This window comes from Ambystoma mexicanum, chromosome 12, assembly GCF_040938575.1.
Source record: "Ambystoma mexicanum isolate Mex_15411 chromosome 12, UKY_AmexF1_1, whole genome shotgun sequence".
Classification (NCBI taxonomy): Eukaryota; Metazoa; Chordata; class Amphibia; order Caudata; family Ambystomatidae; genus Ambystoma; species Ambystoma mexicanum.
In genome coordinates this window covers 927,667,679-927,685,820 of record NC_090936.1, presented here as the reverse complement: position 1 = coordinate 927,685,820, position 18,142 = coordinate 927,667,679, and the positions used below count along the sequence as shown (strand labels likewise).

Here is an 18,142-nt window from a genome sequence, read left to right as displayed (position 1 = left end):
AGGCAGAGTTCTACTGGAGAGCAAGGAAGTCAATTGCAAGGCCCACTCTTGGAGAGAGCAAGCAGAAGGGGTCCAGGTTCACACAGTGGGGGTATGCCCAAAGAGTCTTGTAGATAGTACGCACACAAAGAATGAAATTAAAGTCAGGAAAAGTTAGCTAGGTTGTCCCAGGCCATCCCAGGTTAGAAAGTCGAGGCTTTACTGTCACCCCGAACGATCTGTCACAAGGGAAGCCAGGCGGGACACAGTACCTTAAGGGGGAAGGACGCTCCAGCAGGGGCAGTTGTTCCTGGCAGCGGGTGCAAGTCAGTGTTTTGTCCAGAGGAAGAGGAGGTCTCGACGTGGAGGAAAGATGAAGGTCGTTGCACTGCCAGGGAAGAAACCAGCCGCGGAGTTCTTCGGTTAAAAAGTACTACCCTTCTATTCGCAGTAGTGGTAAACTGTGGTATTCCAGTTGCCAGGGTGCTTGGCACGGGCAAGACGGCCACAAAATGCTCCAGGAAGGCGAAAAGAAGGCAAAACTGGTTATCCCCACCAGTCAAAGGAAGAAGACTCTCCGGACTGGAGATCTCCTCTGTCATCGGGAAAAGTGGTGAGACGGTTCAGCAGGGCTCCACCGGTGGTGTTGTCGTTGCAGGTTGGCTCAGTTTCTCCCTCTTCGGATTCTTAGGTTCTGTGGCGACTTCTGAAGTTCCAGTCCCCAAAGCCCTGCTTTTATGCAGAAAACCCCCATTCACTCAGCCTAGCTGTCACTCAAACATGCTAAGTGGTGAGCCGGCCGGCTCACCACTTGGGCCAATCACACAAGAGTGTGACTTGAGTTGCCAAGGCAACTCAGTCCAGGGTGCCTAAACCCCCTTCCCACACATCCTGCTAACCCAGACAGAGTGGCACCACTTTGGAGGGCTTCTGTGGAGAAGCCCGCCAAAAAGTAGAACAAAGGGCTCAACTTGGGTTGGAGTCACAGAAGAGAACACAAACGCCATTTTAGAATCGAGTCCTGGCAAAAAATACCAACCGGTGAATTAATATTAAATAAATAAACCGGCGGTATGTTCAAGGCTATAGGAATTAAATAATTAAAATTGGTAGCCTCGAACAATGGGAAAATCCCATAGAGATATATTTGCGGTCGAATATAAAAAGTAGCATCCACTGCCACCAGCCAAAACTTGATCAGGGGTGATGGAGACGTGCCCCCTCGAACAACAGACCATGGGGCAATCGAATTGCCCCGACCAGTACGTCCACAATATGATGGTTTGTACTGGTTTCGGTTCATAATTTGGGACTAGTAAAGCCAATGGTGACTTTACATGCCGTGGGAGACAGTAGTCAGTCCCAGGGTATGGAGTCTATGTTTGGGGGTCGCTAAGACACCCCTAGGTTACGGCACAGAGGGTGCTGTGTAACCCACATCAAAAACACATGAAACCCTATGGAGTAAAGGACCCCATAGCCCATAAAACACATGGAAAGACAAAGGAACACCTCAAATCATGTCTAAGAGTGGGAGTAAAAGAGTCTCACTCTTAGCAGGAGAAAGAAATAAACCCCAAAAATCCAGCAAAGCTGCTGGGGGACTCACTAGGTTTGGGAAATTAGCCTTTACAGAGAATTCTCCCTAACAAGCAGCAGAAAGGGAACGGGAGGCAAAAAGGAGTTTGTTATTGATAGATCAATAAAAGGGGGCAATAATGTAATATAAATGCAGGTGCTGCGTGTTGAAAAAGTACACACATCAATTGCGAGAGTTGCACTGTAAAAGGGGAGGGGGCTCCTTTTAATCATTATACAGTCAAGCCCAAAATAAAGGGAATTTGCATATAAAAGAAATGCAGGGGCACAGGTAAGTATAACCAAACTTAGGGGCAGGCTGAAACGCAGTAAATGTGCCTTACTGCATGCTTTTCCAGAAAACGTGTGCTAGCTTTTTATTAATATGCTGCGAAGCCTCAGTGGCTGGTAACACATTGCAGATCCCACAATCCCAGGCTGTTATGGTAAGAAGCAAACAGTAGTTATTTTTCCGAGGTCACAGATTAAAACCCATGGGTCCCACCGAGAGGCAAGGAGATCATAACCATTTTATAATTCAAAAGGATTACAAAACATGATTTTTAGATGGTGTCAAAAGAACCACAACAGATTCAAATTTCCCATTAGTAGAGTTCACCTGGGAAAAAGGTTGAATAGTTCTTAATATGCAACATTTGTACATCAGTATGTCTGTGGTTCAAGGCTCTGACAGTACCATGGTAGAGATGGTAGAGAGCGTTTCTCATGTGAACGTAGATGAGATCACCGGGACAGATGAATAAAGTTCTGCTGGTCATCGCAAATGTGTCTATGAATTGTTATGACGATGTGCTAAATGGGGGTTGGATTGTGATGTCACAAATTATAATTAAGGACAGTGTGGGAAGGTTTATGGACCAAATTACAGAACATAATGTATGTTTTTCTATAAGGGTATAATGTGCGAGCACCAATCAGTGGTGTGGGGATTTTTTTTGGATGTTACAAAGTTACTTATGTTAATTAGCTCGATTGCTATAAAAGTTTTAGATGGACGGGCACTTCTTTGACAGCAGTTTTTCATGCAGTTCTGTTCGGCAAACTGTTTGAATATAGCTGTCCCAGCTGCGTCTGGTAGAGAAAATATAAGGGGCGCCTGCTTTTTAGTCTGTGGTCTATCAGGCAATACAATAAAGCTAATGAAAATTAGACCATCCAGACCAGAGATAACAACTGATTACTCTTTCAATTTGTAATCGTTAGCTAATTATTTTGCAACAATCCATATATCAAATTACACAATAACAAATATATTCATATAAAATATGGCTCTTTGAATTTAGAACAAACCCATCCCTCCAAACAAACTTCATTCACAACTTCTTCATGCATTCATCACATTCACAAACGATAGAAAATTATATTTTATTCATATCACAATAACAATGGCAGTTAAAGCATTTCTTAGTTCAACACTTGATTGATTTACAATGTGTCCATCTGTCAACATTCAGAGGATAGAAAAACTGTTTCTCGACATGTTTCGGTTGAGTTCTTAACGTGGGCAATGAATTCCCTTTGTGTATTATATTCAACCTTCTTCAGGACAAAAGACGTTCGCCAAATCCGCGTGGTCTCACAGAAAAGTGGGGGTGTATAAGGCAAAGAGGCCTTGGGTCTATAAAATAAGGAAAATACAAAAAAGATGTCATCTCTGTTTCATAAAAACGCATTTATTGAGTAACAGCTAGCTAATAGAGCTGTGTGCGAACCGGCTCACCTCCTCTGATTTTTCCAGTGGCTGGCGTGTCGGTTCAGTGGAATAAATCCCGGCATGAAAAATCTCTAATAATGAGCTTTACGTCGTAAGTCCTACAAAGTAAGGGACATATAAACTCGTAAGTTTATAGAAGGAGTATAGCATACTATTAGAAATGAACATTAGTAAATCGGTACTCACTCAGTAGTGGGGCTCGAAAGAGTGCCCGAGCTGTGGGTTCAATCAGACTGCAGGGGAGGAAACAGAATGGACAGGGCTCATAAATCTAACTGCTCCCATTTATACACCCATATATCGCGTTACTATTATCACAATATAAAAAGCTTGCTTTAAGAGTTCTTGTAAGTATCAGCTCCATAGAATAGAAAAAATGTAGTGGACCCATAATAGGGAGGCAGAGACCCATGAGTCTACACGTCTAAGCCTCAGAATGTCTGAGTGTCTACGATAAACTCTAACTCACTCGCAAAAAATGGAGAAAGGATGCTTACTTCTTTGGTTCCCTGTAATGAATCCCTTGGGAAAGAGTATCCGTTGCTGGTCAGTCGCAGATAAAAATGTCACGAAGCTGTAACAACCACCACGGTGCATGGTTTCAGATATGGAGCCAAAGGAGCACGGACTTGCATAGGCTATATCTGCTATTGTTTACTTACTCAGTGTTTTCCTCGGCTAGGTACGTCAGTGTATGAATCTGTTGGCGCTCCTCCGCTAGTACTCGCGGCGACCCGGCGTACGTAGCAAATAACACCATTGGACGCGCGGCCGCTCGGAATTCTGGTCCGTGTGGTATGCGGCTGCTCGACATTATGGACAACGTAATTCCTGAAATCTGGCGGAAACGATAACTGTCTCCAAAGGGATGTTCGTCTTGTGTGGTATACACACAATTACCGGACAGTTCCCGGATGACGGCTGCGTCTTGGCCTTGAATAAACCTGTGTTACTCCTTGCCTGCGTACATTCTTTTTTTGACTACTTTTGTAATTTTTTGTTAGCGAGTGCCGAGGCGACCCCCAACACACCCTCTTGGGACCAGCCAACAGTCTCAGTGTCTCCCTTCTCCAGTCCCGACCTGGGCTGCAATCACGGTCTGCACAGCGTCTTCTGCTCACAATGCTCTCCTCCTGCTTTCTCCTTCCAGCTCTCCTTATCACCCCTTGCCAGCACCTGAGGAGGCCCTGAGCAGGCCTTTTAAGCCTCACAGCCTCCTTCACGTGTGGGTCCTTTACATTGACTGAACACTCCTGCATTGTTCCTCTTCAGTCCTCTTTGTCGCCCCAGTACTCAGAGAATTATGGGACTTGAAGTCCCCAGTAACACAGTTAGTTTTTCGGTCATTCGTAACAGAATTGTTAGTCACTGGCCTTGATTGATATTAGGATTAAAGTTTTTTAGACTGGTATTATTCATATATATCTCCTTTTACTATCCTTTTGGGAGTAAGTGGAGACTTTAGATGTATGAGCCTCTCTCGTTTGAGAAGAGCTTTTATTTCTCTTTATGTCAAAAGGTTGTAGACTGATTTAGCAACTGGGTGTTGAACTCGTGGGATATACAAATCATTATGACAACAAGCCATTACATATTTTTGCATTTGTGATACATCTCCCTAGAGGAAGAAAATTATAGTGTCTCATCCCACGGATTCCTTACTCTCCCCTGTGCACATTCTCCTCCCATTTGATGCTCCCGCAGAACACCCCCCCCAAGGTCAGGATCGGGAAGCATCTGGATTTCGCTGGCCACCGGGGAGGAGACTTTAGGCAGGGGTTTATTGAGGCCTACGCAGGATTCATCACAATACGTTCATGACAGCAAAAAGGTCTGAAGGTTTGCCACTTTGATTGCAAGTTACTGGAAAACTAAAAAAGTCCCAGATATTCTTGATTGGTTGGTTACAATGTGGGCTATCATTATTAATACAAAATTACTCATTCAATACACAGGGTTATGTCTTGTTTTTTCCTGATATTGGGCCACTTGCTAGATCATATAAAATCAACTAAGAGAAACTTCACCTGCCCCATTCAGTTACGGCGCTTGGACATTTGATATTGAAGACCCTGATCTGTCCAGAATACATTTTGTACTGAAAGATATAAATTAAGATGGCTTGTTAATCTGCTCGGCATTGATGGGACTATCCCTCTAATCTAAATCAGATTTTCTTTTTTTTAATTATGGTATTTATTGAGCGTGGACCTAGCTTCGAGAAGCAACAGAGTGCTTTACAGCAGTATACAACAATGAAGATAAATAACATTAACCTTTTTGATTTCCTTCACATGTGATCTCCCTGGTTTTAGGTTGAGCATTATGAGGGGGGAGTGGGAGGTTATTACCTTATTCACTGATGAAGTATTGAGAAATGTTTATCTTTTTTATGCCATTACACTGTCATAATATTTAAATAAACGATCAGAAACAAAAAAAGAAAGAAAAACTACTTCAGAGGCTGATTTAATGTAGTGGCCACTGTGGTCTGTCAAAAGAAGAAGTCTAACACTTTAAGGAAATGGTGTTGTTTTTAATGAAATCATATAGATGAGGCCGATCTTTCCTTACCACTAATAAGTGCACCCTACCCATCTAAAAGAACTAAGGGTGCTCGTCAGTAAGTCCTACAAATAAAAATGGCCTCGGTCCAAACCTAACTTTACCTTACCCTACCACTAAGATAAACAACTTGGACTCATTCAAGAAAAGATCCTCATTCTCTTGGGTTGCTGATTTCTTCAATAGTCTCTGAATGAACTGTCTCGGTTTCCTCTCTTTATGATCTTCAATAAAGTCTGGATATCTCCTCCATGAGCTCTTAATTCTTTTATAGTCTCTCAATTCATCCTTGATTAGATTACGTGGGGCTTGTATAATGTCTCTGTCCTGGGATCTTTCTTTAGTGGTTTCTCTTCCATTCTCATACTCTCTTTGCTTATGATTTCGTATCCCTTCCTCCCAGGGTGTTTGTCTCTAGTCTCTATTCATTTTTCAGTTTATTTGGTATTCTTTCTACAAACTCTCCATGTTGCCAGCTAAAAACCTTTAATCCTTGTGTCTCTCCTTTGGGACTAGGACAAGTTACACTCTTCGTGCATGTTATTCCCCTCACAGGGTTGCTGGTTACTGACTCTAGAGACCTTACGCATTGGTTATTCAACAATTGCGTTCCTCTTGAAATGTTGTTCTAACTGGGACAAGTTGTACTCTTCATGAGTTCCTTCCTCTGCTGCTTCCCACTTTTCCTGCGTTTCCTGGTACCTTCAGGGAAGCATGGGAACCTTGCAGAGCTCGGCACTCTCGGGTATTCTTCACAGCAGTCAGTTTCCTCCCACTTGGCTATCATCGGCATTCCGATCACGGCTTCCCCTCGGGCTGTTGCCTTCTTCCGACATGGACAACAGGGAGTTCTGCTTGCTCCTAGCAATGATTGTCTCAGCGTAGTTGCGCTGGTGCTTTGCCCACCAGGATTCTGCCATGGTCACGCCACAACCAGATCTTGGATACCTCTTTTCGCTCGGGCAGCAGTTTCTCCAGTTACTTGCTCACTGGTCTCCTGAGGTCTCACTTTGTTGATCCTCGCCTGTTCAAAAGTCACAGGTTTCGTGGCTAGCCTGGCCTCCTACCCTTCTTGGTGCAGTCACATCAAGGGGCTTCCCCTGCGTTCAATACTCTCTTTCTTCCTCTCGTCACCTCGTATCAGTTAAGTGCAAGACCATTAAAGGGACATCTTTTACGTTCTCTGATGGTTTTGCTTTAGCATTGACTACAACCACATAAGGATGTTGGATTCTTCTTCCCAATAGACAGTCCCATATATGCTGATAGTGTGGCTGATCCAGAGAATTCCACACAGGAACAGGAGTCCTTATCCCGTAAGGGGGAGCCACTCCCTGTGAGGTCCCACTTGCCCAGACCCCTAGGGAGTGTCGCTGAGCGGGATCACCTCCCTAGCCTCAAGGAGGTGGATCCCCCTTGGGGAGAAGGGACGAATACAGTCAATTCGTCACACCACATATATTAAAAAAGCGGGTTCCCTCCTCTCTGCTCCCCTCTGTTCTGGTGCAGCGTATTGCTGTGGCTAACTGTTAACCATTTTCTTGAAGATGTATTTTGGGATCTCTTCTATAAGTATAGATAATTATAAATGCGATTAATTATGATTCTACCGCAATGGCAAATACAAAATGTAAAATTTTAAAGGAACCATGCCCAGGTCCTCAGTTTGTTCGCCAGAGACAACCTGCCTAAAGTTAAGAAGCGAAGGCTTCTGGAGAATTCTACTCTTGCTTCTTTCAAAACAAAAATATGTGGAATTAATCACAAAACATATGTTAACCTGTAAATCTTATTATGATACCATTAATTGCATTGATATTTTAGAGTTCCTACCATGCAATAGGTTCAGAAGCTTGACTGACACTCCATGCTGTGTATGAATGAGTTCCAGATGCAGATCCATCATGAAACTATTGCTTATGAACGATTTTGAAGGACTGGGATGCTCTGAATTAGTGTTTTTTCGATTTGTGTCATCTGAATCAGGCTGAAAAACAAGAAACATTTTTATCAAACCTCCTTTTTGCAGACAAAACATAATACAAGCAGAGTGAAAAGAGAATACCGAAAATACGTGTCACAGCCTAGAAACTCAGAACAGGTAAAGATAAAAAATGTCCAGTGAAACATCAACTGCAGGCAACAAAATACACAAACCAAATGTTGTGATTAAATAGTTTTGCTTTATCATTCAATGGCAATTTCAAATTACATGTATGCCAGCAAGAGGGGTGGGGTGGGCATTGTTGCAGCCATGAGATCAACAGCAGCTGCCAAACCATACACACGATTACTGTTCATTGTATTTTATACAGCAAAAACAAGGATTAGGTTTTGACTGAGCATACAGTTTGCATTAGTCACCAGGATTACCTGTTGGTCCGTCTAGATTCCCATACCAGTTAACCCTGCCTCATACCATAAAGTCTTTTGATGTGGTCACGTAAAATTGACAGATGGTTAGAACCCAGTGGATTGTCAGTCTCCCTCTCTTGGTGTCAATGGATAATCTTGCCTTCCTGCCCAAGCTCCTTTGTTATAAAATGTCAGGAAAGAGTTTCTATTTGCACCTTTCCCTCCACAGATTCCTATGTGAACCCAAGTCGTTTTGCTTATTTTTTTTAACCCTGTCCAGTTATTAGGTCAATAAAGCCTTCTGCTTTACTTCCCCCTGCCTGTTTTGCTCATTCTTATGAGGAGACTGACTAGTCCTGAAGATTGTCAGTACTGAGAGAATGTATCTCTGTAAGAATTCTTTTATCACTTTATATTGAAGTGCAGTTTTTACCTGATGGCTTTTTGAATACTTTGACAATGTGCCTTAGACAAGTTGGTGGCAGCTGTGTGACTTTTACTGTTTTTGTGATATTTTTATTGTGCACTTTTGCATTTACTGTATGTGGCTACTAAAGGTGGCGAAGAACCCTAAAATGGCAGTGACACAAGATTTTTGCTTCTTTTTTGGCCACCTTGTCCTTTGGCCGTCTTCCTGCCTTCTCAGATCAGGAAATGCCATATATGGAAACCTCTTTCCCAGGGAAAGCTAATGCTTTTGTAGGCAAGTGGGCTTTGTTTGTGTGTGAGCCAGAGGAAGGGGCTGGGTCTGTCTAGTGCCAGTGCACATGAACTGGTGCCCAAAAGTCTGCTGCTGGACGGATGTGATAACCAATGGTTGTCAAGGGTTGGATAACCGTGGGATGTTTGAATGTTGCAGATCCCTAACATTGGTGTGCTTGGACTAGCACCCAGCCTTAATCTTGGATAAAAGGACAGCCCAGGCTGTTGTTCGGCATATCAATGTTGGAACCAAAGCTTCTACGAAGAGTAGCCCACTGACGACCCGAAGAACGACTCCTGCGGCTGACCAGCATCAACTCCAGTGACTGGCCCAGTGAAGCCCTGCTCTTCAACATGAGCTCAGAAAACCTTTGTTGGCTCTTCGACCTTTGGGCCGATAGGAAAAACTAGTCTCGACCCCTGAACATGGATCTACACCTTGTCAGCCATTAGAAGTACCCATGGACCACCCGCTGGACTGAACAGTTACTGCACTTCAGCCATCACTTTTCTGAGAAGAGCCTTGGGACTCACAAGATCTTCAGCTTATTGATCGACTGATTATTTCTAATGCGCTTATACATAATGTGTTTCAAGGCGCAACAAGGCAAGGAGTTTGTGGAAGGGAGGTAACAAAAACATAAAATGATCCTACTAGGTCTGTTACATTTGGAATGTGCAAGTGCAATAAGAGAAGTGCAGGGGAAAGGGGAGGGGAGGAAAGTGCCGGTCAGGGCAGAGGACCTGTGGGGAAAATGAGTACCAGGGGAGGCCAAGTAGACAGAGCCAGGGGAAAGCAGAAGTGCAGGGGAAGGAAGGACCACGAGCTAAGTGCGAGCTAAGGGTCTGGAAGGTCTACAAGGGTTATATGATATCATACTTTATTTATATCGCGCTCATACACAGGTGTTTCAGAGCGTGACCAGGCAAAGGGAAGGGGAACAAGGGAGAAAAACAAAAAAAACAACAATTATATGAGGCCCAGTGACATTGAGAACATGCAAGTGCATGGAGAAGGGAAAAAAGGGGTGAATAGTGCATGGGAGAGGGGAGAAATTGGAAAGCGCAAAGCATAGGAGACAAACAGGATAATAATAAGTTAATGAATAAATACAGCCAGTATTTCCAGAAAAAACACTGGTAGTGCAGCTTGTCAGGGGCAAAGTGCAAGGTTAGTCAGATAGGGTGTATCAGATAAGTGCAGAAGCGGAATGGGGGAGCTGTATGGGTACAGATACAGGCCCCAGTGAAGGGGGTGGCCAGGGGGCAGTGCGGGAGGGTGGCATGGTGAGCAGGTACCTGGGCCCGAGGGACAGGGGGTGGCCAGGTGCGACAGTGCCAGGAGAGAAAACAGATCAACAGGGAAGAAGAGGGGCAAAGGCAGAAGCGAAGAGGAAGGTTTTGAGGAGGTTCTGGAACCTTAGATGGTTCTCTTCAAGTTTCAAGGTGGCAGGGAGGCAGTTCCAAAGGAGACCCCAGCCGAGGACAGAGATCTGCCCCCAACTCGTTTCTTTGCAAAACGACTGAACCTGGGGGAGTTTGAGGTAGATGAGCGATGGGCTCGAGAGAGGAGGTATTTACGGAGGGATAGTTGAAGGTATTTTGGACTCAGGCCCCAGAAAGCCTTGTGGACAATGTAAAGGGTTTTGAATGCAATCCTTGCATCCACTGGGAGCCAATTAAGGGATTTCAGAGCTGAAGAGATACGATCCCAGGGTTTGAGGCCAAGGACAAGTCTTGCAGTCATGTTCTGGATTAGTTGTAAAAGACGAAGAGTGGAGGCAGGTAGATTTAGGAAGAGGCTGTTACAATAGTCCAACCTAGAGAGAACCAGAGCTTGGGAGACCATGATCTTCTGGGGGAAGGAGAGGAAAGGCAGAGTACCTCTGAGGAGGTGCAGTAGGAAGTTTGAGTTTTAGAGACCTCAGAGATGTGAGAGGAGAAGGAAAGTGTGAAGTCAAAGATGACCCAGAGGTTCTTAGCTTCGCAGATAGGGACTGGAGGAGGGCCAAGAAAGGCCGACCAGAGTGTGAGGGGAAAGGAAGGTGAGGGAGTGCCGATGAGGAGGATCTATGTTTTGGTGGCATTTAAACAAAGATCATTGGCGGCACACCCATTTTGAATGGCGATTAGACAGTCATAGATGAGGGAAGGAGAGGAAGAGCCTGAGGGAAGCCTGAAAATGAGTTTGGTATCGTCAGCATAGCACTGGAAATTTGAGCAGAAAATGGAAATGCAGTAGGTGAGAGTTGCCAAGTATTGGTTGAAATGCCAGGGCAACCACTGGTAGTGAGGGAGATGGAGGATAGGAAGGACCCAATTTGGACCTGGGAGGGTCGATCAGAGACAAAGGAGGTCAGCCTGGTCAGAGCCTGATCGTTGATACCCAGGTTGTCACGGAGTTGATTGAGCAGGGTGGTGTGGTTGACCGTATCGAAAGCAGAGGAGAGATCAAGTAGGATAAGGACAAAGGGGATGTTAGAGTCAAGGTTGGAGAGGAGGTCCTCACGGATGTTCAGGAGAGAAGTTTCTGTACTTCTGGCAGCTCTGCAGCCGGATTGTTGGTTATGGAGAGAGACGACAGAGTCAGAATGAATTTGAGATGAGAGATGGCAAGCTTTTCCAAGAGCTTACCCAAAAAGGGAGTAATGGAAATTGGGCGATAGTTAGCCAGACAAGAGGGATGGTCTGTGGGTTTCTTGAGGAGAGGATGCACAATGGTGTGCTTCAGAGGAGAGGGGAAAGATCCAGAGGAGAAGGAGAGGTTGCAGAAATTAGCAAGGGCAGGTGCGAGGGTATCAATGTGGTCCTTGATGGTTTTAGAAGAGCAGGGTTGGACCGGTTTTGATGAGGCTTTCATAGATCGGACTTGTTTAGCGACCTCATTAGGGGAAAAGAGAGGAAAGGCAGAAAAAGCGGGGGGAGGGGTAGCTGAGGGTGGATCAACCAGCAGAGAAGGGGAGGGGAGAGGTAGAGGAGAGGGAGAGGAGGAGAGCGTGGACAAGATATTCTTGGTTTTAGAGATAAAGTGTGAGGCAAGGCCGTTGCAAAGGGCCTGAGAGGTCAGAGGAGGGGTGGATACTGCAGAAGGGTTGGCCAGTTCCTTGCAGATTTTAAAGAGTTTGGCTGAGTTGTTCGAAGCCGCAAAGACACAGGCTTGAATATAGCCTCGCTTCTTGGAGCGTACAGAGAGTCAGTATTGCCTTTGGAGCAGGCGGCAAGCCAGTTTGTCAGAGGCCCTCCATTTCCTCTCGGCCGCCCTACACTTACGTTTAAGTGTAGCTAGGCCAGAGTCGAACCACGAATTGCACTTGGCTCTGGGCTTCAAACGGATCCTCATGACAGCGGCAAGAGCATCTAGAGTAGCAGTGATAGAGGAGTAGAGGAGGGACAGGACTGTGTCAGGGTGTGAGTCAGCCTGAAGTGGAGGAGGGGGTGAGATGGTGGAAGCGAAGGCCTCAACTGACACACGCTTCATGGGCCAGATGTCCGAGAAGGTGGGTGGCAGTTGTGGGGGAGGCTTATCTTGAAGGGAGGAGATGGGAAGAAGGGAGGAGAGGAGGGAGGGATCGCTCCAGGAGAGAGGAGTGATGAGGGGGATAGATAAGGGAAGGCCAGAGGAGATCAGGCTATCAAGTGTATGGCCAGCAGAGTGAGTTGGGCCAGAAGGGAGGATAGGGAGGGAGAGTGAATCACAGAGATCGCGACAGAGCGCAGATGAGGAACAGGGAGAATCAAGATGGATATTTAGATCACCAAGGAGGAGGAGTTGAGAGGTAGAGGCCAGGAGGGTGGAGGTGAGGTCCGCCCAATCAGAGAGAAAAGAGGTGACTTGGCCAGGGGGGCGGTAGAGAGTAGCAATAGTAAGTGAGTGACTAGGAGAGAGACAGAGCCTACAGACAAGGCATTTGAAAGAAGAGTAAGTCTGAGTAGGGATGATAGAGGTAGGAATTCACTCAGGGAAAATCAGGGCTACATCCCCTCCAGGCCGGGAGGATCTGGGGGCAGAGAGTATCTTGTAGCCATCAGAGAGAAGAGTGTCAAAGCTTGTGACAGAGCTGGCCGTGAACCAAGTCTCAGTAAGACCGAGGACATTGAGGTTAAGTTCTTCAAGGAGGTGGCAGATGTCAGAGGAGTGTTTGACAGCGTAGCAAGGATTGAGGGTGGCAAGATGAAGGAGGTTGCCAGCCTTAAAGACCTTCCAGGGAGGGGTACAAATCAGAGGTATGCCCTGCGGAGGAATGGAGGGAGTATGAGAAGGGGCAGCAGAGGAATGGGAGAAGGGCAAGGTAGCCAAGGGAAGCGAATAGTGGGCAGCTGGAGAAGATAAGAAGTTGATGAGGCGAGGGAACCGCCTATCAAAGAGACAGAGATTGGCCTGAGGGCCTTGCACCATGACAGTGCCATTAAGGTAGACGTTAATGATGACTCTGGAGGAGTCAAAGGAATCCATCAGGACTTCCCACCGGGTGCCACCAGGATACAGGACAGAGCACAGAGACCATATGAGGGGTCCAAAAATCAGGTGAAGGAACAACAAAGAGGATGTTGGTGAGGGTTTGTCTGGCTGAAGCACTGGAATAGGTATCAGCAATAGGGAGACGTGGGTTGGAGGCCAAGATATCCTTTTAAAATTTCTTCTTGCAAGAATTAGTGAGAAGGGAGGGGTAGTTGATAGTTTGAGTAGATAGGAGAAACAGATTGCGCCATGGGCAGGTATAGAGAGGGAGTTTTGGGGGTCAAGAGCAATTGAACGCTAAGGGCAGTCACTGGGCTAGCAGGTTAAGGGTGAGGACCAAAGTAACTAAAAAACACACCCAAAATTGACTTTCTAAAAACACACCCAAATTTGCCTTTCAGAAAATAACTAAAACACGCTTAGATTAGATATTCAATGACAAATGCTGAGGTGCCATAGGTAAGTGGAATGAAGGTAGGAGTAGAGGTAGGTGTTGGAGCGGGAGAGAATAAAAAACAAATCATTGAGAATTTTTGGAGCAGACAGAGGGTAGAGTGAAGCTCCAGGAAGGAAAGGGAAGGATAGAAGGCGAGAGATACACCCAAGGAGAGGAAAGTAAGAGGCAGTGGTAGTCCAGTTACATGGCTCAGTGAGCTGGAAGTTCCAGGAAAGGGTCAAAAGGGTCAGGAGGGTGCAGCCGCATCATGACGTGTCCCGGTAAGCAGACAGGAAGCAGGCAGGGGCCTTAGAAGTGTGCCTTTGATAAACAGGGTGGCTTTGTGCCATAGTTCTCCTGTCCTCGCAATTTAGGCCTTCTCACAACAACAGAAGCTGAGCTGGCGCTGCCTCTGTGCTCACCGCTGGATGAATGACTGTCTCTGCCTGATCGTGGGACCTCCGCTGGAACCACCCTTCTACAATCCCGTGTCCTGAAGTGTCTGCACTGCCGAGGTTGCATCTTTTCTTCGTTTGGGGGTCTTCTTTAAGAAGTTGCCTAGAACCATCTGGTGAGAACCGCCACCAGCTCCTGACACGAAAAGTGACCTCTGCACCCACAAACCCCTGGGCTGCCCTCACCCGAACCAAAAAGAGAAGATTGGAGTCTGCAGTGTCACCTGGAAGAATCAAAGTTAAGGGGGGATCCCCACATTTTTTTTCTTCCATAGACTGAATAGGCAAAAACTTTGTGCACGGCTGCAGCCCGAACAGCTGGATGGATTTGCACCAAATTCGCGGCAGGAGCGGGGGCTTGGGTCAGAAAACATGTTTTTGTGGGAATCCCATCAGTACTTTTGTTGCAAACAACTGCAATGTACGTCTCTAAAAATTAGTCATATCTGGGTCCGCTCTGCAGACCCATTTCCCTGTTTGCTCCACAGACAGAAGTGTTATTGGCTTGTGGAACAGCATGCTGTCAGAGAACCTTGGACGCAGCCGGGGGTTGGCTGGAGGGAAGCATGTTGTGTATCAACATTTTTTGGCTAACACCGACATGGTGTATCGGAGAACAGTGCGCCGGCGGAAGAATCTGGAAAATATACCGTACGCCATGTGTTGGCGGCAAGAAGGGAGGGAAAAAGTTGGGGAGTGATAAGTGGTTTATGTGACATATGTAAATAGGTGGAAGAAGACGGAGGAGGGCCTGCAGTATTCGTGCTTATTGCGCCACTTTGCAGGTACCTAGACAGGCGACTACTTTGTGTGGTGATTGGAGGCAGCTGTCATAACTGTCCGATAGCTTGTGCCGTGACCTGTTTGCGGCAACCTCTTTCCGTGGTGAGTGGTGGCAGGTGACTTTCAGAAGGGGAGTGAATTGCACATGACATAGATTGGGTGGGAGCACGGGTAGCTGTGCTCTGCAAATGGATTGCAGTAGTTGGGCACATGGTGGCATGCATGGGTGGATGAAGGAGCGATGGGTCTGTTGAAGGATTAGACTACTGGATGCATGGCCAAAGGCTGTAGGGCATGCACTCAAGATCCTAGGGCTTGTCATGGCCATGGGGCAAGGGCCCAGGCCTTCATCACCCCCAGGGGCCACATGGACCCAGTCCTGGCGCCAGACTCATAGAAATGTGTGCTTGGTACATTCTGGGCCTACAGCACGTGCATCAGGGCCGGGTGTGGCCATAGAACAGCATTGGGAGGCCCATGCTGGAATCCTAGGGCGGGGCAAGGTGGAGCCACAAGGCATGGCTAAAGGGAGGGGCCGGAGACAGCCTATATAAGGCCAGCCCAACCGCATGCCCTCGCTTCGCGTTACTCTGCTTTGCAGCGTGACGCTTACCGCCGTGTCTCACCTTGATTCCGTTACTCCAGCTCTGAAGACCAGCTTACATACCTGTTCACAGCCGCTCCATCGTTGAAGACGCACCTACCTGACTCGCTCCATCACTGAAGCGCGCCCACCTGATCCCAGCCGCTCCATCGCTGAAGGCGCACCTACCTGATTCCAGCCGCTCCATCGCTGAGGCGCAGCCACCTGATTCCAGCCGCTCCATCGCTGAAGGCGCACCTACCCGACTCCAGCCGCTCCATCACTGAAGGTACGCTTACCTGATTCCAGCCACTCCAACTCTGTGCGCGAACCCAACCTGAATTCCGTCGGAGTCGGGGCCTCTTCTCTCCCGATTTGGACTTCCAGCGACGAGGGAGCCTTGCGCTTCATCTCCGCTTCACTGCGGTATCTTCCTTCAGAGCCGATGAACTATCTCCAAGCATCCGGACTCTGCTCCATGCCATCCTACAAGGGAAAAGAACACAACAGGTTAGAATAACAAACTCTGGGCTGCATCTTACCCGAGTCTTGACTTCCATTATAACGGCCCGGTTACCTGTTGACCTTGAGAGTCCATCTTTCTCAGGGGAATCCCAGGATCCGCTCCACGCTTCCGAGCCATCCTCTTCACACCTATAGGGAAGAGCAGAGACATTGCAAGACATCATTATTGCTTACCACCAAGTGAAGACTCATTGCTAAAGACATTATTGAAGAAACAAACAATAACTAAAACCAAAGACTTACCCTCCAAGTGGATTGGTCACAGCCGGTCTGGATCGCCACTTCGCGGGCCAGTGAAGCAACTAGGCCCATTCTATGCGCCCCTGCTGAAGGAAGCAGGACGGAGAGCCCAGCATTACAAATAACAGGTGCGCTTGCATGGGAAGGCTCTTGCGCACACAGTTCTGGCACGAAAGGGGTGAGGGAATTCGTAACGCCTCCACGCCATCCTCATTGACTCTCCTCTCCTCCCAGGGGCAATACCAGCATCCAGAACAACATCCTCCGTGGCAGCTGTGGAGAACAGTCGATACAGGGGAGCCAAGCCGAGGGAGGGCTCCAACCGTGCCCCAACGCCCCCGCAGAGACCAGGTGAGCCTAACAGGGCTTCAGCACACCCAGCACAGCAATGCATGTCTGACTCTGCATCTGGTGGAAGATGGTGCTTGCATAGCGTGGTGTGTGCAGATTGGTTGGAGATGGGCCAATGTTGCGAACAGTATGGGGGTATGTTGACACAGTGCTTTGTGAATGGAAGTGGGTACGGCCATAGTATGTGAATGAAAGTGCACAGGGGTGCAGGAGACAGTGTTTTCTTTCTACATTATGGTAACTGTTGCAATTTATTGCTGCATAGCTCCTAGGCGGTGCGCAGGTTGGGTAGGAGTGCTGGTGGCAGTGGTGTGTATGTGGATTGTCGGAATTGGTGACATGGTGACATGCATGGCGGCATTACGTTGCAGTGGGTGTGTTCAAGGCCTAGACTATTGGGTGCATGGTCATAGGCCGTATGCCATGCACTCAAGAGCCTAGGCCTTGAACACACCCACGGCAGTAATGCATGTTTCACTCTGCATCAGTTAGAGGGTGCTGTTAAATTTTCAAACATGCATGCCACCATGCTCACAATGGCATTATGTGGCACGTGCACTTTCCCATCTATAGGGCTGCTGTGGAGAACTTGCTCCCGGAAAACAGGCCTACATTGTTCAAAAACCTAAATACATGTACAACGGCCCATTATGGTGTGTTTTGTGTTTGCAAGCATGTACTTTCTGAAAAACACTCCCTACGTTCCTCAACACTGTACTTTGCTGCTGTCGATGGGTCAGGATCATGGCACCAAAATAAGGGCCCACCCGCAGCGTGGGTGCAGTCTCATGGTGACATCGCCACTGTTCTCCTTTCGAACTACTGTCCTCAGGACGCGTTTTGGGCAGAATACGTAGTGCACATGTGCATACCGTTACCACTTCTATACTAAATAATAGGGCGCCATACGTGTGCCGAGCATTTTGGGAGACGCTGGCGGTTTTTAGGGTATAACAGGTGGGATGTTTATCTGTATAGGTACCCGTAGGCCGTGGGTGGGCGCTGCAACCTAATTAACGTTAGTTCACATATGCTGCACAGTGGCAGTGTTACCAGGACACAGAGGAACAGATACACGTACATGTACTTGCACAACGACCAAATGTCCCCTCCCACACGTCATCGTAGGTGGAGGACAACATGCAGACATGCGGCAACTGCCTCCATTGTCATTGTGGATAAGCTGGGCAACCGCGGTGTCCGTGGGACACCTACCTTTTCCTTAATTGCGGTCATTCCAACAAGGACTGTGTGCCGCTCAGTGAGAACGGCCTTTCAACAAAAAAAAAATTACATATACACGCAACAACCTTTCACTTATTAAGTTTATTTGTACACATTCATACACACCATTAGCAAAGGGAAGGGGTAGCATAAGTGGATACTTATTGTGGGG

At 47.1% G+C, this 18,142-nt stretch overlaps 1 protein-coding gene across 1 annotated transcript in view; it reads right to left on the bottom strand.

Moving 5' to 3' along the window:
- The window catches only part of CFAP54 (cilia and flagella associated protein 54), a 3,669,934-nt gene that overhangs the window by 2,467,632 nt on the left and 1,184,160 nt on the right, over nucleotides 1–18,142 (bottom strand). The window contains exon 18 of the mRNA XM_069629416.1: nucleotides 7,691–7,844. Within this exon, the coding sequence (XP_069485517.1) occupies nucleotides 7,691–7,844 (154 nt within the window). The remainder of the gene's footprint in view (nucleotides 1–7,690; nucleotides 7,845–18,142) is intronic.